Source organism: Chiroxiphia lanceolata, chromosome 7, assembly GCF_009829145.1.
Source record: "Chiroxiphia lanceolata isolate bChiLan1 chromosome 7, bChiLan1.pri, whole genome shotgun sequence".
NCBI lineage: Eukaryota > Metazoa > Chordata > Aves > Passeriformes > Pipridae > Chiroxiphia > Chiroxiphia lanceolata.
In genome coordinates, this window is record NC_045643.1 from 39,688,143 (window position 1) to 39,713,457 (window position 25,315).

Below are 25,315 nucleotides of genomic sequence, written 5' to 3' on the forward strand. Positions count from 1 at the left end.
GCAGATCTCTGTTAATACAGAGAAATACCCACCTACCATGGCTGCTAAAATCAGTGGCTAGTTCCTACAATACTCTTGTTCAATTACTTCTTTACATAAAAGTAACAGCCCTCACACATTCCTTCATGACATGGTTGACTTGAAAAACAAGGGCTCCACGAGGGATTTATTTTCCTCCAAGAAGTAAACTATAGTGTCTTTTATGCCAGAGTTCCTCTCAACCACCAAGGAAGCAAGTACGGCGTAGGCTCAGGGAACTGACTGGATTCTACCCAAGTGTAAAAGGAGATTCCGATCCCGACTGTCACATTCCTATCTGGGCACTTTCTCTCCCCGGATACACCAGCAGAACAACTGTGTTACTCCAGTTCTTTTAATGGCAAGTAGGAAGTAGATGAGCAGCTCTAACATGATATTGAGAGGCTGTTGTACTTCAAAGACAACTTAGTAAAAACTCCTCATAGGAAGTGTTGCTTTCCTGCTCCAGAGCGTGACAAGGCCAAGGGGAGGCAGTGGAAGTTGTCACCAGGGTGGTTCACCAGGAACAGCTGTGACTGTTCTGTCCTTTCCCACCTCCCAAGTAGTGAACCCTCATGGCAGGAAGGGGTGAGGAAGGTTGGGTGTGTGAAAGGCGTCTGTTTCTTCTGAGAACCTGTCTTTTCCCACCAGTTGGCAGCACGTCCTCGTCCCCGGCTCTGCTGGGGATCAGGGAGCCCCGGCCGGAGTACGACAGGACACACCCCTCTCTGCAGTATTACAGTAGCCAGGGCGATGTCATGGCACATAAGGACATCTACACTGGTAAGGGACCAGCTGGGAGTGGGAACTGCACTGGGGAAAGGCTCCCTGGGGCAGGAGTTCAGTCACAGGCACTTCAGTAGTGAGCTGGTTATACCAACTGTTGCTTCCCATTTCCACTGGTTGTATTTGGCGCTGTGGCACAGGGCAGGGTGTCACCTGGCTCTGCTGATCTCTGTAAAACTGCACTGGGACCAGAGTAGATCCCTTTGCATATTGGGAGGTGAGAGGTGGTTGGAATTCTTATTTTTATTTCAAGTACTATTGCAGAAAATTGTTTTATTCACATTATATGATGATGTTATAAATTATAACGTGCAGTTGTATATTATAACATTATATTACTAAATTATACCAAAAGATCAGAATCTTTTCTCTGATATCCCTTTTCCTTCTCACTATGTGACACAAGTTGCACACCAGTAGATGATTGTCTCTAAGGAGAAGGAAGTGCCTTGTTTTAAACATTATGAATCTGTAAAACAAAAACCAGCAACATAAAAAAGCCTCTTGGCTTCACTGTAACTGCTGCTGAAGGACAATATTTGCCTTTATTCTGTTATTACATTATATCATTAGTAGATGCTAAAATCTGCAGATTTAATTGTTTGGGTGCTACATAATAGGCAAAATAGAAGCCAATAGACTTAAGAGGTGGAAGAATAAAGACTGAAGTTTATCCTTAAACTGTTTTCTGCCAGGTTCCAGCAAAGCTTCCCCAATTTACATCAGTTCCTATTCCTCACCAGCCAGAGAACAGAACCGCCGGCTGCAGGTGAGCCCGGAGCTGCCCAGGCTCAGCAGGGCCCAGGCTCAGCAGGGCCCAGGCTCAGCAGGGGCTGTGGCTCTGGGCACTGCCCTGTCCCAGCCCCGGGGCTGCTGTGCCTGCTCAGTTCTCACGGCGGGGCCCGAGACCTCTGCTCTGATTTGATTTGGGCTTGGGGGGGTTGGTAGCTATGGTCAGGTTCTGTACCTTCTACACTGCGCTCTGAAGCTGTGCTCCCTTCCCAGGGATGTGGGAGGAGACATGCAGGGAAATGTACCACTTCCTTGGGTACATTTCATGGAGGTTTGAGACCTGTGTTACTGTCACTGGTAGAGCTGCACTTGGGAAAGGTTCTTTACAATGTGTGTGAGTTTGAGAAACAAGTATTTTCTCTGTTGATTATACCTTGAAAGCTTATTTTTCTATCATTTTGCCAGCAGCATCAGCAATTATACTACAGCCAAGAAGATACCACCAGGAAAAACTACGATGCCTACCGGTTGTACCTGCAGTCCCCACACAGCTACGAGGACCCCTACTTCGACGACCGAGTTCACTTTCCTGCTGCTTCAGATTACACAACACAGTATGGACTGAAATCAACCACCAATTATGTAGACTTTTATTCCACCAGACGATCTTCTTACCGAGCAGAGCAGTACCCGGGCTCCCCTGACTCCTGGGTGTAGCACCAGAGAGAACAACCCAGCGTGGTTCTTGTCTGGCTCGAGAAGGACTGGAACGGCCCCGAGTGGCTTTGGTTATGAAATGCGAAAGTGAAAGACAAGAAGGAACAAGGAAGATTTGTTTTGGGGTTTTTTTGAGAGAGGAATTGTCAGGAGGAAAACTGGCAGGGACGGTTTTGCTCTGTTTAGGTGTTAGGTATCATTACTTGTAGCTCCTGTAGTCTGGTGAGGGTGTGGGCGATGTGATGAAAGGTTTGAGAATTGAGTACAATGAATTTGGAAAGTGTGTAGGTCAGAGCAAATTAAAGCTGATTTTTTTTTATGTGAATAAAAGTCTTGGTCTGATAGTTTGTACAGAAAAACTCCGCCGGCTGCCCCTGTTTCCTTGCTATTACTAAGTGTCAGGATTGTATGCTGCTGCGTCGTGTACATTCTGCCTGCGTGTAAATATGGAAGCGCCACCTCGCTCTCAAGTGCCATCCATTTGTAATGCAGTGTGTCATTGGAAAAGGAATCTGAAACATAGTGCACAAAAAGAAATACAAGAGAAAAAAAGCCCAAACTTTAAAAAATGAATAGTGTAATTTTGAAGCACAAAGTCCGGTCCAGTACATCCACACCTCTCCCATTCCCTGCCTATTTCATAAGGAACTTCACTGCCATTTTCTATGCACATGGAATAACAATAAATATGGAAGTCTCATCCATGGAAAGCTGTTCCCTGTTCATTTTTTTCTTATTATTTTCTGTGTGTGATATTCAGAAACAAATACCATGAACATGAATTCTAATTGTATGTTTTTCAGCAGGTTAAATATATCAAAGCATTTAGGCCATTTCCCCAGCTCTCTCCAGTGGAAATGTGTCAGGCTGGCAGCCCAAAGTGCTAAATCCTGTACCTCCCTACTAACCTCCCTCCCTCCTGTACCTACCTAAATCACAAACTCTCCTGGTTCTGAACTGTCTGTTACCTCTATACTGTCTGTACCACCATTATTGCTCCCCATCCCTGCACTTCCCTTGGGTTCCCAGTGTTCCAGTATCCTGATGGCACCAGTGACACGAGAGCAGGTAAGCAGAACAGCTCCAGGTTTGGGTGACATGGCAGAGTCACTCCTTCTATTGAAATGGGTCCTGCTAAGGACTAAGCATTTGCTCTTCCCCTGTGAACTCTAACACTGCAAATATTTCAAAATAGTCTCTTTCCCTATAGCAAAAGGATGTAGTAATTCAAAGAATGATGATGCTGTGTGCTAAAGTACGTTGCCAATGAGCATGCTCTGACTCTGCACACTAAATCTCCAGTGACATGGCTCATGCAAACAATGAAGACAACAGTTTCTCATCTGTTTGAAAAAAAAATGCAGAGAGTGAAATTGAAAAAGAAAATTGAGGAATTAATCACATCTCAGCTCTACAGGGGGATGTGAGGACAAGCGTGGGAACATGAATACTTTATGGAGTTTTAAAAGGAGAATGCAGCAGTTTCTTCCGAGATACCATCCTCTGTACCTGCCCATTCAGCTGTTGAACACCGGCACTCATCCGTCAGACTAAGGGTCTGGTTCTCCTTCTACGTTCAAAGCATTTCTTTCTGCTCAAACCACATGAAGAGTTGATTCAACTCCTACACAATACCTAAAGATACGGGACTGCCCCCACAGCATGAAGGTGGGCAAGTTACCTTGTCAGCTGAAATGTGAGGTGCTGCTCCCAGCCCTTCCAAACACATTTTCCAGCTCCCTGACATCCCTCCAAGGAGTATCCCGCCATCCCGGCTGTTTCAGGAAGCTGCTATACTGGAGTAAGTGCCAACTTATAACCCTCCCAAGAAAAAGGTATATTTCTTGTTCACAGACAGGTCCACTATGAAGTTCTGACTGTCATGTGCCTCTAGTGGCTCATCACTCTGACATAAAAAGTTGCTTTTCTGTGCTTGTGTAGAAAAAATCGACAGATGAGAAGTGATTGGAGCTGGCCAGCTCCGAGGAGTTCAACAGCACACAACACGTACAACTGCAAGATACTAAAAGATATTTTTCTTTCCTTTGCTGCCCACCATTTCACTCTTTTCTGAAGGTGAAGGTTTAAAGCCATGATAAACAGGAACAAGATGCAGGGGATTCTGGTGTTTAACTTTGAGGAAACAAATGCTGCTGTTATGATATGACAGAAATCATGAGATCTGTGCAATGTTTCCATGCAGCTCAGGGTGCTGCAATTCAATTCTTTAGAATTGATTCACTTATTCCATTACCCAGCAGTACTTTTTTAAACAAGGACACTTAGGTGGATAAAACACATGATGACAAAAGTATATCTCTTTAGTCCTTCTGTGAAAAAAAAATTGATTCTATAACTAAAATTATCCAGTAAGGTTCTTCTCCTTAATGATATTACCCTTTACCTTTCAGCACCATCATACAGTGCCTGGACAATTCTTTGTCTCTTGCACTCTGTGAAACAACTGGCATCCAGATCAGAAACAGGTCTTGAACTTGTCAGGTCTCCTACAAGAAACAGGTAAGTTTTACAGATGTAAATCCTACAGATTTTGTCAGACACATAATATAAGCACTAGTGAACGATTATATCGATACAAACCCACTGACAATATGGCTGCCTTCACTAATTGGTCTTGTCCATGCTTTAGACACTTAACAATAATGTTCTAACAGTATAAATTTTGTGCTGAACTACTATGAGCAGAAAATAAAACCTAGGGAGGTGGAATTAAAGCATGTGTTAATAAAAAACAAGCCATATGCCTGCACCAGAATATAAAAATAAGCTATATACCTGCACCAGAATTTTTGTTGTCTCCATCAGGCTCCTGCAGCATCTAAATCCAGCTCTGTTGATTCAATTGCAAAAGGTATTGCCTGTCTGTCACTGAACTTAAGAAAACAGCATTCAGTTACCAGATGCAAAATTACTATCAGTTTATACCAGTAGCCACAATCTAGTAATTCTGACGTTTGAAAGCAAGCAATACTGGAGATAAGATGGATAAGGGAAAATACTGCAGAGTCATGAGCAATAGATTTTTAACGACAGAGAGAGCTGAATTCAAACATGACACATGAGGAAGGTATTCCATATGTCTTTGTGCTGAGTGCTGGTTTAGATGTGGACTGTGCCTGGTGTATAATTATGCTAAGAGCTGTTAGCCAGATTAGATCAGACAGTCTGCTTGGGAGCATGTTGACTCTTGATCCTGCCAAGTGACTTCTCAAACTTTGCAATCAGGTAATAACCTGCCTGTAGAATGTAGATTCTAAAGGAGGAATTGTCAGGAAAGATGAAGAGTTCCAGAGCACTGAAAGCACCACTCAGGAAAATTTCCTTTGACTTTTGTCTCTTTATTACAGTTAAAATCCTGTATCTGCCCCCAGGCTTTCCTACATCTGCCTAGGTGGAAGAAAACACATTCTGAAAATACGTAGAACCATTACAATATAAATTCCATTCTTAATTCAGCCATTCACAGACTACTACCATTAAAAGAAATCTATCCCCAGCATCAGGTGAACACCTCTGAAGTCTGACATTTATGTGATCAGGAAATGGGACTGAGGGTGGCAGGAACAGCAAAAGATTTCAGCTGCACTATCCCATGGTCACAGAAGGATGGTTCTCTCACTCATTCTTCTCACCCAGACAAACCAGTCTAATAATTTCTAATAAATGAGAGCATTACATACAATCAGGCTTACAGATCTCATCTGGTGCTGTGGCATTGTTGAGGCAGTGCCAAGGGCTGCCTGTCAAGAACAAGGTGCTCCAACAAGTACTATGTAGATATCGTTTCCATTCACAACAGCTTCTGGTTTAAAGGCAGTAACCAGTGACAGAGGTGTTGAAGTCAAGAGGGCAGAAGAAAAATAAAAAAGAAATTGGAAACTGTATTTAATATTGTAAGAAATCCACAACATGAACTTATGATTTCTCATTTAAACCAAGTTCCCATGCTTTTCCCAGGAATTCCTGGAACAGATGTACAGTGGCACTAAACCTTGTCATTACTAATGCTTTAGGCAGCACACCAAAGCTGTGTTACATGACTGCCTTCTGTGGTAAGGAAGGAAACTTCACCTCTCCAATCCAAACAGCTCAGGTAAATAAACTGGAAAATCAGTATTTTTCTGCTGAGGCAGAGTGACATGAATATGAAAATCCCTTACTACTGACCAAGTCCTTCAGGATAGGCTTCTTTTGTTATCACTCCTGCAGATCGTTTTATCTGAAAGAATTTATTTCCCCAATCAAAATTGCCATCATGCACTTCAGGCTAACTGCTTGTGGGCAGAGACATGCAGCACTATTGACTTTAATATTTGCAAAGTAAGTTGCTTTTCTAGGGAGGAAATTGCTGCATTGCAAAGCTATTTCCTGCCTCATACACCCAGAATTAAATATCAGATAGATCTGGTTTAGACTGGATGTCCTTTCACTTTTCCTGCTCCAAAAATCCAAGCCAACAGAAGTTACCCATGAAGGTGGTTGACGTGCTGTAAATCCCTACCAGTTTCTTACTCACGCTTCTCTTTCACGTTTTTTACTTCATAAAAGGGAAATGTTGTACAATCACACATGAATAATCTGCTCAAGCCACCAGTGCTGAGAAATTTTTACCTGAAACCCACTACAACTAATGATACATATTTTCTATATTAAGCAACAAAGAAAAATAATGGAAGTTTCTCAGTTCACAGCAGTTTTGGCTGCCATTCTCATTGGTATAAAATTTTATCATTGATGATAAAAATATATGTTGCAAATATATGTTTAACACAAATGTCATTTTATGGACATTCTGTATTAATGAAGGGTGAAATTCTGATGCTGCTGAAGACAACGAGACTTCATTGTGGCCAAAGAGTTAATTTCATATCACAGCTTTTCAAAGAACAGATGAAATTCAGGCTACATTTTCTGAATGACAAAATTGGAGCTTTTGGCTGAAGTGATTAAATACATCAGAATTAAGACGTTATGACAGGTGGCTTTTTTTTTAACGAATTCTGTGAAACATTTATACAGGTTAAGTAGTATAACTCCCAAGTTTGACAGGCTTGTTAAAGGCTACATTGTTGTAGTTTTGGAGTGTGACAGTAAGTTTTTACAGGCCTGGAAACAAAGGGGGGTTTGACCTTTTTTTTTGCTATGTAACTCCTCACAGCAGAGAAATCTCTGTGTCTAACAGTGCCCTGGGCTGGATTTCAGAGTAAAGCCTCTCACTGGTGGGCTGCATGTGTTTTTTGCAGCACTGAGAGTGTTTTGAAACTGTCTCTGATTCTAAGGGGTTCTTTCACCATAGTTTTGTGTTACTGCCTACAGATTAAGCTGCTTCTTTAAGGGCAATGATCAGTACTTAAGTCAGTTTTGTACACTGAAATGCAAGGAGACTTGCTTAAATTACTAAAGAATTTTATAATAAATTAATTGGATCTTTCTTATCTCTTGTTCAAACTAACGAAGTTCAGCCTTTGTACTCCAAAGGATTTGGAAAACCTACTGACCACGCTTTATAACGTTAATGTGGCTTTGCCCAGCAGCTTTGTTGCTGTCCTTTCTTGGCACTTAAATCCTTCCTGCTCATGCTGTTTCTCTCCTGTATTTATGACATGATAGGTGATCAATATGTAAGCTATTGTATCTTAGCCAAAAATACAATTTCAGTAAGGTATAGGCAGCAGGATCACCAAGATAAAGATCTTTGAATGTGGATTATATGAGTAATGCATTAGTAATAAAAGATGGTAAAATCATAAAATAATATAGAAATAGTATGGTGAAGTCAAAAACTAATGTAGAAATAGGAAGTATTGTGAGGTATTTTTAATGTTTACAAGTTTTGAGCAGATTCTTAAGAAAAAAGGAAAGGAGAGTCATTTTGATAACTGATGTAGAAAAAACAAGGTCTTTGTTAGTATGTAATGACCAGAAGACTCAAACTGCTTATGATGATATGTTAGGGCCTTAAAACAGATAGAAAAAAATAATTTTTATTGCCTTTGTTGTGTAAAATGTCAATCTTTGTTAAAGTCACTGTTTTTTTTTTTAACGAGGGCATGTGAATGCCGTTTTTTGCTTCTGTCTCAAGTAGATACTAATTGAAGAGGGAAAGATTTACCTCACTGAATCAAGACCTTTGAATCTCCAGCAATAATTTTAAAAGTCACCACCCCTCACTCCCCTCACCACCCTCACCGCCCTCAGCCCTCACCGCCCCTCACTCATCGCCCCTCACGGCCGCTTACTGCCCCTCACTCACCGCCCCTCATCACCCTCACGGCCGCTTACTGCCCCTCACTCATCGCCCCTCACCACCCTCACCGCCCCTCACGGCTGATCACTGCCCCTCAGTCAACGCCCCTCACCACCCTCAGCCCTCACCACCCTCACGGCTGCTCACTGCCCCTCCCTCACCGCCCCTCCCTCACCACCCTGACGGCCCCTCACGGCAGCTCACTGCCCCTCAGCCAACTCCCCTCACCACCCTCACGGCCGCTCACTGCCCCTCAGCCAACTCCCCTCACCACCCTCACGGCCGCTCACTGCCCCTCAGCCAACTTCCCTCACCACCCTCACGCCCGCTCACTGCCCCTCAGCCAACTCCCCTCACCACCCTCACGCCCGCTCACTGCCCCTCAGCCAACTCCCCTCACCACCCTCACGCCCGCTCACTGCCCCTCAGCCAACTTCCCTCACCACCCTCACGCCCGCTCACTGCCCCTCAGCCAACTCCCCTCACCACCCTCACGCCCGCTCACTGCCCCTCAGCCAACTCCCCTCACCACCCTCACGGCCGCTCACTGCCCCTCAGCCAACGCCCCTCACCGCCCTTCCCGCCCCTCACCGCCCTCAGCGCGGCTCCCCGCCCCGCCCTCCCCGAGCCGCACACGGCGCTGCCGCCCGGGTCGGTGTGCGGTTCCCGGCGGTTCGCGGCGCTCCCGGGCCCCGGTGCGCCGTTCCCGGTCCCGCCATGGCGCGGAGGAGGCGCGTCCCTCCCGCAGGTAGGGGCCGGGGTCGCTCCGGGGGCAGTGTGAGGGGCTCTCCCGCCGCTCAGTCCTGGACAGACGCGGCTCCTCCGCGGGGAGCAGCGGCCGTGCGGGAGGGGGGATGGCGGAGGCGGGTCCGTGGTGCGCGGCCCGCTCGCCCCGGCAGGTCCCGCGCTCGCCCCGGCAGGTCCCGCGCTCGCCCCGTCTCTGGCGCACTCGGTGTGCGGGAGCGGGGCTGCGCCCCTCGGGGATCGGGAGCGGCGGGGACAGAACGGGCGTCCTGCTATAGTGAAATACCTGTTTAGAGTGCCGGTCTTATTCCTCGCCTCCTGTCGTAACGTGAAAAACTTCCTTTCCCCCCTCTGGTGGCACTGAGAGAGCCTTCGAGCACGGCCGCCTGCTCCCGCCGCCGCGCTGCCGGTGCGAGGGTTCTGTGGAGTAGTAGCGGGTTGTAAGGGGGCTGTAGCGAGTGTTTAAGCGCACGTCAGGGTTTTTTGAGGAGCCTGTAGATGCGTACAGCGTGTGAGCAGCCCCTGGGCCAGCCCGGGAGCTGTGTGGAGCGCACGAGTGCCTGCGCTGTGTCCCGCCTGTCCTGGGCACGGCGGAGCTGCTGCAGGCTCACCTGTGGGGCTGAGGGACAGTCGCTGCAGGGACAGCCCTTAGAGCTGAGGGACACTCAGCACACACACTGAGCCGGCTGAGGGACAGTCACTGCAGGGACAGCCCTTAGAGCTGAGGGACACTCAGCACAGGCACTGAGCCGGCTGAGGGACAGTCACTGCAGGGACAGCCCTTAGAGCTGAGGGACACTCAGCACAGGCACTGAGCCAGCTGGGGTTCCCCCCGGTGTATTAGGAGCACTTAACTGTCTGAAGAGCACAGGCCTGGCTTGTGCGTCTCACTGTACCCCTGAGATGTGTTTTGTTTTCTTGAAAGTATTTTTTGTTCACTTTGGGGGTTTTAAGCATACTTTTACATGAATTTATGATGTAAGTAGTTTTCTCAGCCTCCCCTTCCTGGATTTCTGTGTGTGTGGCAGGGGCGGTTGGGCCGTACCTGAAAGGGCCTTTACAGCACTGCAGTCAGTGACCCGGGGCAGGTACGGCCTGCCTGGGTTTCCATCACAGTAACTGCAGCTTGTAGTCTTGCAAGTCTGCAAGTCAGCCTTTGTGAGGCGTCTCTGTGACTGCAGTGGGGACAGCTCTGGCAGAGGGGTGGGATGGTAGGATCAGTGATTTGAACGTGAGCAAGGCCGTTCAAGTGGGCACCTTTATTCTGACAGGGACTCAACTGAGCTCAGTGCCTTAGTTTTCAGTTGGCTTTATTTAGTCTGGGTGTGTTGGGTTTGGTTTTGTGTTGTGGGGGTTTTGTTTTTTGTTTTGGGGTTTGAGGGGTTTTTTTTGGTAGGGGAGCATAAAGGGGGATGTTCCTCCTTACTTTCTTTTTTTACTTTAAAAATACATGTTGTTCTAAATATGGAAATTAGTAAAGATTTTGGCACTTAACTGTTAGATTACACGGCTAACAGGGCACTTATGAATATCTAAAAATTGAAGTCCATGTTAAAACTTTGACATAGCTTTCCATTGCTTTGAAAAACAAATTACAAAACAGCTATGTAGTACATCCCAGAACTTAAAATATCCTCCTGAAGAGGGAGAAAGGGTTTCTTTCAAGAGAATATTTTAGATAACTTTGTTCAGAATTGAATTTTCACACATGCCTCAGAACTTAAATTGTTGTTGTTAGGTTGTCTGTAGCTTAATTAGTGCTAATTGCTTTTGTGATTGGCAGATATCTTAATAAAATATAATTAAACATGTTGGAACACAAGTAGTATGCAGCTGGTTCTTATCTACATTACTTATTCTAGAATACCTTGAACTAATCATGAAGTCTTTATTACTGTTAGTGATATTGTTCAAAAACCTGAAAGTGTTTAGATATTGGTTTGGTTTTCTTTTTTATATTTAAAATACAAATCTCAGATGTAATAGTTTCTGGGGAAGAATGCATATAACATAGTGAGGTGTTAAGATTTAGTATAGTTAGCAGTGACTGAAACCCCTCTGATTTCTTGATTATGGTATGTGGAAGTTGATTCAAGTCTGCCATGACACAGAACTCGGGAGCCTTTGCTGGATCTCTGTGGCTCCTCCTGTGTGTGCATGTGTACAAGTGGAGTTACTGGTTAACAGCTGTCTGGGATAAAAGTATTCTTTTGTTCTCTATGTAATTTTGTAGATATCTTTGCTTAAATTGTACTTTCTTCTTGCAGTTAAAGCTGGAGGTATGAGAGTGTCTAAGAAGCAAGAAACCGGACCTGCTGAAAAAACCACTAAAGCTGCAGGAAAAGAAAAGTCAAGGTACTGCAGTGCAGAGCCTGCTCCCCTCTGCCCCAGAGTTAAAGTTCGTAGGTAATGGCCTTTGAACAGAAAGAAAACTCTTAGTTTTGGGGAGTTTAATTCTTAAATTAACTTGTGCAAAATATAGATAAAAGGCAACTTTGAATTAAGTATCAACTTTAAAAACAAAACAAAACAAGTTCAAAATCCAAGGACGGTGCCTTGCAATGAAAGGCAAAGGCTGAGAGTTTATTGTCATGCATTTTGGAAGAGAAATTAAAACAAAGTGTTGCCTACCTATGCCTAATAAAGAAATGGTCATACAGTTTCCAGTGAAGTCAGAATGAATTTTAGGCTGTCCACATTCTGAAGGAAATTAAACCTACATTGCCAACCCTAACAGAGAGTCTGTTATGTCCTGTATAGGCTGTAGCCCATATTTCAATCTGAAATGTAATTTGGCTTTCTCTGTTTGCTACTTCATAAGGGTAATCAAGCTGTTTTGCACCAAAAATGAAGGCATGGTTCTACTTTTGAATAAAGTAGCAGTGATGGGTTGATGTCATCATTAAAACAAGTGTTTTTCTTACACCTTTTTCAAACACAGACTGAACATTTTTCTAAAATATATGCACTTTTCTTAAATGTCACTGAACAAAAAGTTAAGTTGACTAATATAGGGATATGAGGGTATAATTTGAATGACTTGTGGTGTTCCTGAAGTTTTGACTGATTGTGGGTTTTTTTTGGAATTAGCAGCTTTTTATTTTCGCTTACTGCCAGTTGTCTGGGTGTAATTTTGCTGCTATCTTTTTTGTAGTTGTAGTTACCTGATGGCATAAACAGATCTTGAATAACTTGTATTTGTCAGTGTAGTAAACTGTTGATTGCTGAATTGCAATGTCAGTAGGGAATGTCTTACCTGATCCACAGAATCATTAACTTAAGCAGTCTCTGCTTTTTCAAGAGTCACATTTACAGTATCTGGTTTTCATAATGATTTTTCTCTACTCCATTTTAAGCTACAGAGATGTCAGTGAATATAATGATATCATCAGAAGAATGTGCAATCCAAAGTGCTTTCTGTTGTTCAGCTAAATTATTTCATATCCACAGATTGTTTATTTGTGGAATACTGGTAACATGGTGGTCTTCATGACAATATGGAGAAGTTAATGGGATAATCTTGTGAAAAAAGTTCTTGCTTGACAAATAGCTGCTGTGAAAGTAAACACTCCCTAAAAGCAGCGGGTGAATTTTTTTCATGGGTCTGGGTTGGAATCAAGAAAATTACAAACTTGGATTTTGTAGTTCAGGATATTAGTGCTCAGCTTCTGTGAAGCTACTCCACAGTGTACAAAAAAAATCCTTTTTGAGATATTCGATGATATTTCATGTACAGATTTTTGAATAAAACAGCCGGTAACGCAGATTTTGTGATGTTCAATCCTGAAAAGCATGCCTTTTTTGATATTATATCATCTTTAATGTGATTAAAGGATTTAGCTCCAAGACCTAAATTTCTATTGCAAAATATTTTGTATTAAGTCTGAAAATCGAAGTGACAAAGTGTTTCTGTGAGATGGAAATGCTAAATACTTTTTTCTTCTGCTTTACAGTGCTATTGTCAGTTTTTCAAAACCTCAGAACATGGGTGTCTTGGTAACAGAAGCACTGAGCAAAGTAAGTAAGTCTGGAAGAAGAAGTCAGGGGTTCTCTATAAAGCTAAACATCACAAAAAGTGAATTATCCTTAAGCTGCTGTCATCTGGCAGTTGGAGGTTTGTCATCTGCCACTAAATGTGGTTGAAATAATCTATTTCTGTAGTGGTTGTGTGGCTGGGGTGCTCCATGTCTGAACAGGAGCTGCCCTCTTTCTGCTGGTGGTGCAGCCGTACACCTGCGCTTTGCCAGAGCCCAGTTCCCAGCCAGCTCTGATCTGTGTGGCAATCTGAAGAGCTGGCAGTCACCAGCTCCTTGTTAGACACAGTCTTCAGGTTCTGAAGTATCCAAGAGTTTCTCATCCCCTGAGCTCAGTAAAACATGAGTTGCATCATTTCAACAGGAGCCTTTCATCAACAGATGTGTTTACAGCTTTAGTCTGTAGATCTTGATTTTTGGCTTAGACTTATTTGAGAAGAACAGATTCAGCTGATCTGTTTCTTTTCCCCTTGTCCCCATCTCCTCTGTTCTGGCCTACCATTTCCTTCTCCTGCTGGTTTCCAGAATCTCATACGTGAAGCTTCCTCAGTAGTTTAGAAAGTGATAATTAGATACTGCAATGATGATGATTTTGAATCTGGGAAAATGAGAATTTGAATCAACTCACTGTTAACTCTGGAATATTGATTATTTGCTGTGTTTTCCTTATCTCAGCAGCTGATTTTATGAACTTCTAAGAAAGGGGGGAAAAAAATAAAAAATCCCTGAAGATAGACTAATATCACTTTGAAAACAGAAATATAACTAAATGTACCGAGTCACCATGAGTTTTATGTATTGACCACTTGAAATTTTGTGGATTTAAGTTTTACTGCTGTTTTTAAACTACATGATGAAGTTTAGGAAGAGAATAATTGAAAAACTGTTCTGTCACAACCTTTTTCTCCCTCGTTTAATGTTACAGATGAGCCACAAAATTCATGCAGCAGCATTACAAGTGGCTCACCAAAAGCCACAGCCTACCTTGGAGAAGTTCATACTGCCTAAAAGAATTTACATTATTCAACAGCCACGGAAATGTTAAGATACTCGTTAAAATATTCGTTTACTTAAAAGTGAGTTCCTATTTTATATAGCACTTAGTGGTGCAATGCTCAAAAGCTGTATGCCTTGTATCTTGCTATGTTTCTGTTACTGACAATAAAACATTAGAAGAGTTACTAAATGTACTCAGGATTTATTGCAATATCATGACCTCTGTCTAACCTGGTGTTTCTAGTGTGTAGTAATTGCTCAATGCCAAAAAGTCTTAACTTACTGAGTTTGGACTGAAAGAATGGAAACTATCAGCCCTGTTGTTTTTTGTTTGGGGTTTTTTTTTTGAATTTAATGATAGCAAAGCTGAAGTGAACATGATACTACGAAAGCAGGTCATGACTGAAAGGCACAGGGTGTGCTGAATGCATGCCTTAGGCTTTTACTGCATGATAAGTAATTCAGAAAGTCCTATGAAAGATTTCCATGCAGTGGAAAGAAATATTTCTTGTTTGCATTCCTTTCTGTAGGGAAATCCAGCTCCTCTTCAGGGATCCAGCAAGCAGGAAGAACTGAGTGGGAACAGTCTGTTTGAACCTGTTTGGGGCTGGGGCAGATGAGTGAAGGAAGTACCTGACTTGGAGCTGAACCCTTTGGATAGGAGGACAGGTACCAGGGAGGAGCCGAGGTGCAGAGAAGGCCATGATTTGAGTGTGGAGTTAGGGTTGGTAGAATGGGGGATGAGTCTGAGCGTGGACTGGTAGCAGTGGGGTCCTGGGGGGTCAGGCTTAATAACAGGGAAAAGCAAGTGTGAATCCCAGTGCAGGCAGTTCCCCCCAGCCATGTCCTGCTCACACTGGCAGCAGGGATGCTAGAGAGAGCCCTGCTCTGGCCAGGGGGTGATACTGTCCTGCTGTGTGCTGAGAACTCAGAGCTGGCACAGGGGCACACACCGCCAGGCACAGCCATGGTTACACTCTCAGGCCAACAGCAGACCTTCACTCCATGCTTTAAGTTGCTGTTGGCGTCCCCTTTCTCCATCTCAGTTTCAAGGTGTAGTGTCCCGAGAAGTGGTGGCACATGCTGGGTGGGCAGGGGGGCTGAGCTAGGGGTGTGGCTTTTACTGGGATGATGACTTAACAAGCAAAGTCAGTGGCTGGGGCAAGTTCTCACCACAGAACCAGTCAAACTTGGATATATAATATCCGGGATAAGAAGAGTGTTATCTTGTTTTCCCCCTTTCAAGGACCTAGGCTATCAGTTTTCTGTTTTCTACATTCCTGTGGCTGTTGCTTCCATTGCTTAACTGCTTTGTTCTTTATCTTGCTATTTGGAACTTTGCTCCTGCTATTCATCAATTTTCTACTTGTAGACTTATGATTCTTCTTATACATATTGTAAGTCTCCCTTTGCAGCCATCACGTGTTTCCTGAAGTGAATCACAGGGATGATAAGGTAAGTCAACTGCTTCGTGATTTCCTAAGTGTGAATATACAGTGCTACAGTTAAGACAAAACTTATTAATATTCGGAGAAAAACAAGTTGCGTCTCTTGTTCCTCTTGGAGGAGTGAGGGTTTGCCCATGTAGCCAGGCTGACCATCCTGCACAGGGAGCACTTGGGAATGGTGAGCACATGGGCTGAAGTGCAGAAGTATTAATCTGCATTACTAATTCCACCCGTTTAAGAAACCAAGATGGACTGAACAACAGTTGTTGCTGATCTGCATTTTTGATCACATACGGTCCAATTTCAAAAATTTGAGGATACAAATTTTCTCTTCCTCTTTGATTGGGGCAAATCTAGTTGTTTTGGTTTCAGTAACATCTATTTTGAATTTAAATGTTAGTCCCGCATTATGGTGGTCCCAAAGGCATATTACAAAAACAGGTTTAACCAGGGTAGAACTGTACCAACAATCCCACCTTTTGGCATCAGAAAGTTTGCAGTCTTTTGCTCTTGGTTCTGTTGTTCTGTTAGACATAGTAGTCTGTGTGGCTTTCCCATGTGTAGATCCACTGATCATTCTGGAGCCTGTCTGAATTTTTTTCTTGGGTCGTTCCCCTCAGGAGAAGAACCCAACTATTTCTGTCCCACCCCCCCTCATGTTCTGAGTACGCTTCAGCTCCATGCATAACCAGAGTAGCTAAATTGTACCCTAAAATTCACACTTCATGTGAAAAGTGATACTCAAAAAATGTCATTTGTCAATGGATTATCTTTTCATAGTGTCCTTTCCACATGGCTGTCGGTGTTATCCTGGACAACAGTAGCAACACAGTTTATGGATATTGAAGTTAGGTACGGGGTATGGCAAGCAGCCAGTTGTGGTTTTGTATCCTGTGTAGCACACTTCCACTCCCCAGGCTGGCTCTGTGGCAGGGAATATCAATATGTGTCAGTGATCAAACAGGGCTTGAGTTAAAGCTGTCCATGTGTCAAATGATTATTCATGCTTTCAAGGCCAAAAATAGCACAGTGCATCTAACATACCAATGGCTGATACATGCTTCCTACAGAAAGAATATTAGTAAAATCTTCACAATTCTAATCTTTGTCCTTGTTGTTTCTGAAGGAAACCAATAGCCAGTGCAAAGTTGTGAGATTGATTCTCGGGGCCTCTATGACCACTACTTTCCATGAAGTTGAATTCCAGTTATTTAGCTGTTCAAAGCAGTACCTTCGGGGGGGATGATGTGCTTGGTGCAGAAGGGAGCTATAGGAGATCCCCTTTGTGGCATAAATCAGGCAGCTGTACAGTCATTGCTGTGGATGGGACAGCTCTGCTAAAAGGTCCTGGCACTGCTGCTGCAGGGAGGTGTGGGAGTGCCCAACGGCCTGGCACAAAGCAGCTTTGATGGAAAGGATCTTCCAGGTACTGCCTGGGGAAACCTTTCAGGGGTAAAAAGAGGCCCTAACAAGAATTTGGGAGGTCTAGTTTTGATAAACTCAGTACCGTGGGTTTACTAAATATAAAGAGCTGCAAGCTCCTCTTCTGCTGTAGGATGGATCTTGTGGAGCAGGAAATCCTGGCCAGTGATCTGTTCTGTGTCCTGCTCTGTCAGGGGGTGTTGTCCCTGTGGGGGCATTACAAGAAGTGTTTCGTACTTGCTTTTTGTGTCAGTAGCACTTACTGGTCTTTGGAGGGATTCTGAGAGATTTGTATAGACAGCAAACAAAACTGTTCTGCTTAAATATATTTTATAATTAGGAACCTTCTTAAATGTATTTTATAATTAAGAACTTTATGTAATTAAGAGCACTTTTCAACAAAGGCACTCTTTTCTTCACCTGTTGCATTTTGACAGGTGCACTGTCAGATGCATTATTTTCTCTGATTTATTTACCTCTTTATTAAGGTATCCTGCTTATGGTAGTATGCTTAATAACAAGAGCTAAGCAGGAAACTAAAACTGTATTTTGAACTTCTAAATAATAGAGAACTTCATTTTTCATCCTGTTTGTGCCTTCCATTCTGTGTCATTTCAGTTTGTGTTTGCCCCATCACTGACCATACTGTGATGAATCTGTTGTGCTTTCTGTTGTAAGGAGTTTGTTTTATTTAGTTCAAGCTTAATACTGTGCTTTCATTATTTAAATACGAATTGCCACTAAGTTCAGGACATAAGGAACAAAACCGGTAGGTTTGCTAGAAGAATCAAGCCCCTGCAGGAAGCCTGTTTTCAGGCTTCTCAGGGACTGTTCCCAACGATGGAGGCATTCCACGAGAAGGACATGCTTTCAGGGAAGTATTTCTGCTGCTAATCTTCATGTCACCATGTTGGAGGGCACGGTGTTGGTTAATATGCAGTTGTTTTTATGTGTAGCCCTCAAAACACCTTACAGAGATGGGAATGACTGAAGCCAAGTGACAAGGAAAGCAGTGGAAACACATTCAGTGCGTGTTGGGTGGTTCAGTGTCTTGGTCAGGTTGGTAATGTCACATGTGCTGTTTGATGACCCGAGACACAGATGTCCTGTTGGACTTCTCTGCAGGGAGGAGTTTCCTCCGGGGCAAGGAAGAGTCTCTGCCCTTAAGCACTTGCCACTCCCAGGTTAGGTGGTGCTTGACAGAGCTGCTTGGGAATTTGGGAGTGTGCACCTTGTCACTGGTCTGGCAGGAGCTGCTCAGTCCACAGACTGAGGCCAGAACTGAGAGGATGTGATTTCTGACTCTTGTGTGAAGCTGCAGCAGATGAAATGGCAAAGAAATTACACATGGCAAGTCTGGGGAGTTGCAATATAAAAGAGAGCTATAGCACAAGACTTAATTTTAATAAACAAATATTAGCTGCTGTTTAAAGCCTTTATCCTTTTCAGGACGTACTTGTTCAGCCTGTTCCTCTCCAAGTGGTATGCACAGATTTGCAAATCATTTCAAGCACAGTAACTCCCGCCTGGCATACAAGCCCCTAGAGTTCTGGTGAGTGGTGCATACATAAGCTCAGTCATTTCCTGAGCTCACCCTTAGGTCCAGCAGTAGAGGAGTATATTTCTACAATGTAAAAAAATAAAATAGTTCATTGGTCTAATAAGTGTCATCTACGATACTCGTAATTGTTTCTGTGGTGCACAACTCCCACACCAGGTTCCCAGGAAAGCACCTCTTTCTTTGGAAAGCCTCACTGTTGTTGATGACCCTTTTCCCACATACTGCCATTCTTCCTGTTCCCTTCCAGCACCTTCTCACTGCTCTCCCCTCCTCAGCCTGCCCAGGACAGGCATTTGCAGCTGCTCAGGTGGTTGGAGGAACGTACACTTCATGCTTTTGCACAACCAGTGAGTTACATCCTTTTGAAGAGGTAGGTGTCCTGGATTCTGTGCACATACCGGGATGCCTTTTTTCCCCTTCAGGCCTATAGCTCTGTCTGACACTTTCTTGTCCTCCCCCCTGTCAGCTGAAGGGCTACTGCTCTGCCAGCCCTCTGCAGAACACACTGTTGAGCCAGGCCTGTACTCTTAACTGTTCTCAGTCTTGCTCAGCTCCTGCAAACATTAAAGGCACTTTGATGTCCCTACTGAAACCAGTCATAGTTTTATTCAGCAAAACCATGCAGAGAACAATGATTCAACATAACAGCATGTTTATTCTTCTGGTCACACCTGGCCACAGATTCTACTTCTGGCCGTTATGCCACGCTTGCTCTACTTTAATGAAAAGCTTCTAGAGAATTTTATTAACAGAAATTTCAGTCTGGCACTTCATTTATAACAGGCTACCGATGTTTAATTCATCTTGAATCAAACAGGAGGACTATTACAGCTCTGAAGTCTGAGTATTGCTGAGCCTCCAGGTAACAGACTCCAACTCTCCAGTCATTTGCTAACGCAATTTTATAGAGGTTTGACTTGTATCAAGAGTAGCTTAAGCAGTTTCAAAGGTTGTTCATTACTCTGTGTGTGCTGGATTTGCCACAAGAGGTTGCTGTATGCCTACAGCTCTGCCAGCTGAGCTGCCCTCAGAAATAATAGCTGTTTTCTGCCAAGGAGGTGTATTTTGATCTGCTGGATGTCCTGTGGTTTCTTGGATTTCAAGCAGGAGCTACATGAAGTGCATGAAAATTTCCACCCTACATTTTTCACTAAATTGTGTTACTTCTTGTTGTGTCCTGTAACCAAGAGTAACTTTTTATGTACTGTCTGTTATGTTCCTTAAAAGATTCCCTGTGGCTGAAAGTGAAACAGGATGTAGGATGAATAGGAATTTTCTGATCAGTAGTCTTTATCAATATTTCAAATGTCACTGTCTCCTTAGGAGTTCAGAGATGTGCCCATGCTGCAGATTACCTGTAGAAGCAAGGCTGAAATCCAAATTCTGCTTGTTCTGGAAGTACAGGAGCTGCTTTTGGTGTCATGTAGAATCTAAATTACCTACCAACATTATTGGGAGGTGCAATACACTGTTCATCTTCTCCTACAGCTTCCTCTCACTCCGTTCCTGTGACTGTAGACTACTGGCATAACTCCACGTTTGAAGGGATGTGTCCCAGGTTTGTCCCTCCTGCTGTAGGATGCAGTTGGCTCTCTCTTGAGCAGTGCCTGTACATCTGGTCGTGGATCATTACACCTGCACAGACTGAATAACATTTCTTGTCTATCCCAGGCAGTGTATTCCCCATCTCTTTCTCTGATGCACTGGAACAGCAGAAAAGACACAATTTCCCACACGGCCTCCAAAAAATAATGCAAAAGTCAAACAAGGAAGTAATGCTTATCTGCTGATGAAATAGAAAACTTGCTGGGCAACTTAGATCTATCTACTCTTGCAATACTTTACCTCTGACTTAAAACTGCTTTAGCCTTCTGTGTTCATTGTCAGTCCAGGTTTTCTCATGAAGTAGGACATACTGCTTCCCTTTTCCTTTGTTTTGTAAGCAGCATCTGATTTTGTGTGATGAAGCTGTGTGGATTCTGGCTAAAAAGTAATACTTGAACAGAAAATCATTCAGGTGTAAGTATATATTTGCAGAATGAGTCCCTCCCCCCTTCACTTTATAACAGCAGTTCCTATGGTGACTGGGCTCATTTGCCATCCTACCTCCCTGTGCCTCCAGGAGTGTCCCCCAGCAGCGCACAGGGAAGCAGTCTCTGCGAATGTTGGGGTCTCTGAGCTGCTGGTGCAAAACAGACCCGACATCCAGGACCCTTTCAGGCCAGTTTTTTAAAAAATACATAATGGAAGGAGTTGGGAATAGGTAGACAGCATGGAAGCAGAGTATCAGGAAGAACAACTGAAATGGAGCAGGAAAACAGTAGACAGAAAAGAGCATGGGGAAGCACAAATTAATGGAAGCAACTGTAATGTAGTAGCATTTGGAATAGTCTAGTTGATGTCACTGATTATTATTTTTTACTATTTATCCTATTAACACTTCTACAAAGTAGCATCTACACCTGTGGGAGCTGTTTACAGACAAGTATGGTAAGAGACACAGCATTGCAAGCACACGGAGTTCTTATGTGGCATCGTTGCAATGACTGAGGCTCTGCACACAATCAGCTGTGAACAGCAACTGCCAGACCTCAGCTGGTGCATGGAGTGATGTAGGTGGTGATTGAAAGTCTTTAGCTTCACTCTTGTTTTGCCCTGTAGAGCTGTGACCAGCTCCGTAGAGGAACCAGGCTGAGCTGAATCCCTGTGTGCACACCTGCTGGGGGGTGTCACAGGCTGAGGCGTCAGGGAACTGCAGCCTGGAGAGACATTATGAATGTAGTTTAACAGACCAAAAACCTGTGTCAGAACTTAGACTTTCTTAGACACTGCAAATCTGATGGTCACAAAGCTCTTGAATATAAGGTGGTGTTGATTCTACTACCTTAAAAACCAGTAAATTAATAATTTGCTAGAAAATTCTCATGTTGCATGAGAATGAATCTGATAGGATAAAAGCAGCTGCATTGAAAGGAAGCCTCTAAAATTTACAAAATTACCTTCTTTGAAGGAGCCCTCCAAACCCAAGAATTGGAATAGTAGGTTAACATGAGAAACCTGAACTAACGTAAACAACACTGAAGCTGAGCTGAAAAAGGGAGCAGTCTGATTTCTAATTTCTCCATCCCCCAGCATTACAGTGAACACTGCTGCCATTATATTTGTGTGGTCTGATTCCTGTTTAAAAAAAAAAAAAAAAAGGCTGCTAGAAGCTTGCATGATAAGTGTGTGGCTGAGCACAGCCATAACCTTTGTGAGAGGAAAGGAGGAGGAAGAACTGAAGAATTTCAGTGGCTAGGAATGGATAAATCATGTGAACAAATGAGTGGAAGGAGCAGAGGGCAGAAAAAGTAGAACAACAGCTGTGGCCTTACCTTCTTCCCAAAAGGAAGCTACTGATGAGAGCAAAAACCTTTATTTGCTGGTATCGAAAGCATTGCTCTACTAAGAGAAACAGAGAAGTAGTAAAATCAAGCCCTAGTTAAAAATACTTTGATTCTCATCTTTCCTGTGAAACAGCAGGACCTAAATCCAATTGACTATAAATACTATTTCAGAACTTCTGGGTTCACATCTAGAGGAAGAGAGAGCCAGCACTGGACCTGAGGAATACATCCCACAATAGAAATCATAGCTCAGTTTCTTGTCTCAGATTTCAGAGACATACAAAATCATAAAAGGCTGCCAGAACTAAGACATTTCCTCTGGGAGAGAGAAAATTCCTTTCTTTCCAGACACAGGCCTCATCACACTGGCAAAATGGAGGGAAGGGAATGTGATTAAGAGGGTTGTCCATCGGAGGAAAGACACTGTGCTGCTGGCTGAGATGCACACAGCACCCTCCCCTTGTTTTGGGACCAGCCTTCAGCTGCACAGCTGCTGAAAGGGGCAGTGAAAGAAATGTAAGATCACTGATGGCCCAGCTGTTGTCACCCTGAGAGCTTTGTCTCCAGTTCTTCTGCTCTGACACCAAACAAGGCAGTCATGGCCAATGTTCTCCAGAGACTGTGCTGCTTGTGTGTCAGCCTGCCACTTTTTTCTGAACATACACTTGGATTCTCTTTTGTGCCCCTTATAGACGCATTGGAAGACACTCTGTAAAATGCTCCCATAGGGTAGAAAATGTTCTAGAATACTCTGGCACTGTAATAATTATTTTGCAGTTAAATTCAGATTTAGTTTTTCATTATGAATTACATATGAAAATCACAGTTTGCATAGCAAACCCTTACTGTTATTTACAAATGTATTTTGGTTTGTCTCTACATTTCCTTTTTGGGTGTAAGGAGGATTCATTTTTGTATTTCATCATGTGAAATTATATTGTAGAGATTGCATGTAGCGAAGCTGAGGGCTTTGGCCTCTGTGTAGGGAAGAGCTGGAGTATCTGACACGAGGTGAGAGAGACAAACACATCAGATGAGTGTGCTGATATTATTGACTGTTGTGCTCATAACGATGCTATGGAAACCACCACTACTAAACCTGTGTGTTAATACTTAAAAACACCTGGCTCTTTAATGCCAACCCCACTGATGTGATATGGTTATCTGCATGTGACATCCCCAGTCACAGGTAATGCTCTTTGATGGCTACGTCTGTACAGCTCTTTGTGGTTACCATGGGTGCCCTACGGTAAAATACCAGTACCTTGTTCTCTTTCTCATAAGCTGCCTTCTGTGCTGTCTCTTTGAGGAACTAAGTATTTTAACCCTCTTGCTGCCTGGCATCACCTTCAGTCTTCAGACCAGTTTTGTGGTTCTCTTCAGCACCCTCTCGTTTTTTGCTATCTTGGAAAATATGGATGGATAGACTGGAACCGTGTTCACTGCTGTATTCAGAGGTAATGCCACCTCAACATGTGTGTGGGGTGTCCGGGCAGCACAGCCGGGCAGAGCTCACAGTGTGGGGTGTGTGGGGTGTCCGGGCAGCACAGCCGGGCACAGCTCACAGTGTGGGGTGTGTGGGGTGTCCGGGCAGCACAGCCGGGCAGAGCTCACAGTGTGGGGTGTGTGGGGTGTCCGGGCAGCACAGCTGGGCAGAGCTCACGGTGTGGGGTGTGTGGGGTGTCCGGACAGCACAGCCGGGCAGAGCTCACAGTGTGGGGTGTGTGGGGTGTCCGGGCAGCACAGCCGGGCACAGCTCACAGTGTGGGGTGTGTGGGGTGTCCGGGCAGCACAGCCGGGCAGAGCTCACGGTGTGGGGTGTGTGGGGTGTCTGGACAGCACAGCCGGGCAGAGGTCACGGTGTGGGGTGTGTGGGGTGTCCGGACAGCACAGCCGGGCAGAGCTCACGGTGTGGGGTGTCCGAGCACACACGGCCCGCGGGCCTGGCCGGCTCTGCGGGGCTCTGGGTCGGTGTTTGCGGAGCGGCCCCTCAGCGGGGCTCTGGGGCCGGGCGGGCACTGCCCCGTCCCGTCCTGTCCTGTCCTGCCCTGCTGTGCCGTCCCCTCCCTCAGCGCTCCCGCTCCGCCCCGGCCCGTCCCGCCGGGGGCGGGCGCTGCCGCCGCCCCTCCCGTGAGCTCATCCCGCCGCCGCGCCTGCCCAGCCCGGAGGAGCCCGAGCAGCCCGGGCTGGGCCGCGCCGCGGAGCCCGGGGCGAGGGGCCGGGCCCGCCGCTGGTGAGACCTCCCTGCCCTCTCCCTCCCTGCCCTCTCCCTCCCTGCCTCCGGCCTGGCCGGCGGGCGCGGGGCCGGCGGTGAAACTTGGTGCCGGGGGAGCGTGTGCGGGCGGGGGCCGGGGCGGGGCCCGCGGTCGGCACGGCCGCGATTTCCGCCTCCCCGGCCCGCCCGGCGCGGTCCTGGGACCGGGGCGGGTTTCGTGCTTTCGGTAGTAGAGATTCGGGGGAAAAAAAGAAGAATGCTGCTCTCGGGAAAACTTGGTTCGTTGGTGACCAGTGGTTGTGATTGATGGTAGGAGGTGAGGAAGAGCCCACTGAGAGCAGGGCGCACGCCGCGGGCAGGGCCTGGGGCTTCGGGGCACCGGGACACGAGCGGGTCTGTGGGGACGGGCCGGTTTCGGCGGCTGAAACACAAGGTCCCACCCTCGAGGTCGTCAGTGTTCCTGCTGTGATCTCAGGAATAAAATGATAACTTGATTTGTTTTTAATATATGAGTTACTGATGATGTATAATAATGGAGTATTTTATAACATACTTTCTAAAGCTTTCTGATTTCTGAAGTACTTGTTTGCCATAACCTCATGATGTGTGTTTGTTGGATAGTGAACTGGGTCCTAAATTACTGTTTTCAGAAGTAGAATGTGACTGGAGACCTCTTTCTGCGAGGATGAGCCTCGGGGGAAGAAGGGATTTAGCTGTGCCTTGGTGACAGCGATGGGTCCCCTGCCCCAGCTCTCAGTGACAGTGACAGGTCCCCTGCCCCAGCTCTCAGTGACAGGTCCCCTGCCCCAGCTCTCAGTGACAGTGACAGGTCCCCTGCCCCAGCTCTCTGGCCGTGCCCCTGCCTGGGCAGGGTGGCAGCAGCACTCCCTGCTCTGCCTTGGTGCTTTCTGAGGAAGCCAACAGCTGGGGATGTGGGCGGTTTGCTTTGGGCCTCTGTGCCTGCTGTGTGGAAAAACAGTTTGCAAGA

At 45.0% G+C, this 25,315-nt stretch overlaps 2 protein-coding genes and 2 long non-coding RNA genes across 16 annotated transcripts in view; 2 read left to right on the forward strand and 2 right to left on the reverse strand.

The window, feature by feature from the left end:
• PKP4 (plakophilin 4) overlaps positions 1-14,485 on the forward strand; it is an 83,851-nt gene extending 69,366 nt beyond the window's left edge. For 4 of the 10 annotated variants that reach the window (XM_032693288.1, XM_032693289.1, XM_032693296.1 and 1 more), the window contains 5 exons: positions 4,665-4,773; positions 6,232-6,326; positions 11,533-11,671; positions 13,219-13,282; positions 14,225-14,485. In XM_032693288.1, coding sequence (XP_032549179.1) covers positions 4,665-4,773; positions 6,232-6,326; positions 11,533-11,671; positions 13,219-13,282; positions 14,225-14,344 — 527 coding nt within the window. In that variant the 3' untranslated portion in view covers positions 14,345-14,485. The other 6 variants (XM_032693290.1, XM_032693293.1, XM_032693291.1 and 3 more) reach the window with 6 other exon arrangements.
• On the reverse strand, positions 77-7,557 carry LOC116789449. The gene is made up of 5 exons (XR_004358031.1): positions 5,967-7,557; positions 5,050-5,147; positions 3,179-4,760; positions 442-443; positions 77-89 (listed from the first exon to the last, which is right to left on the reverse strand). It is a non-coding gene; the product is annotated as an uncharacterized LOC116789449 (long non-coding RNA).
• A 3,106-nt stretch (positions 14,486-17,591) lies between the features above and the next one.
• Positions 17,592-23,777, reverse strand: LOC116789796. The gene is made up of 3 exons (XR_004358157.1): positions 23,377-23,777; positions 20,170-20,722; positions 17,592-20,081 (listed from the first exon to the last, which is right to left on the reverse strand). It is a non-coding gene; the product is annotated as an uncharacterized LOC116789796 (long non-coding RNA).
• Positions 23,778-24,286: 509 nt separating this feature from the next.
• Positions 24,287-25,315, forward strand: part of TANC1 (tetratricopeptide repeat, ankyrin repeat and coiled-coil containing 1) — a 68,363-nt gene continuing 67,334 nt past the window's right edge. For 3 of the 4 annotated variants that reach the window (XM_032692952.1, XM_032692953.1, XM_032692957.1), the window contains exon 1: positions 24,485-24,643. In XM_032692952.1, coding sequence (XP_032548843.1) covers positions 24,634-24,643 — 10 coding nt within the window. In that variant the 5' untranslated portion in view covers positions 24,485-24,633. Of the gene's footprint in view, positions 24,346-24,484; positions 24,644-25,315 lie in introns of those variants that run through there. The other variant, XM_032692954.1, reaches the window with a different exon arrangement.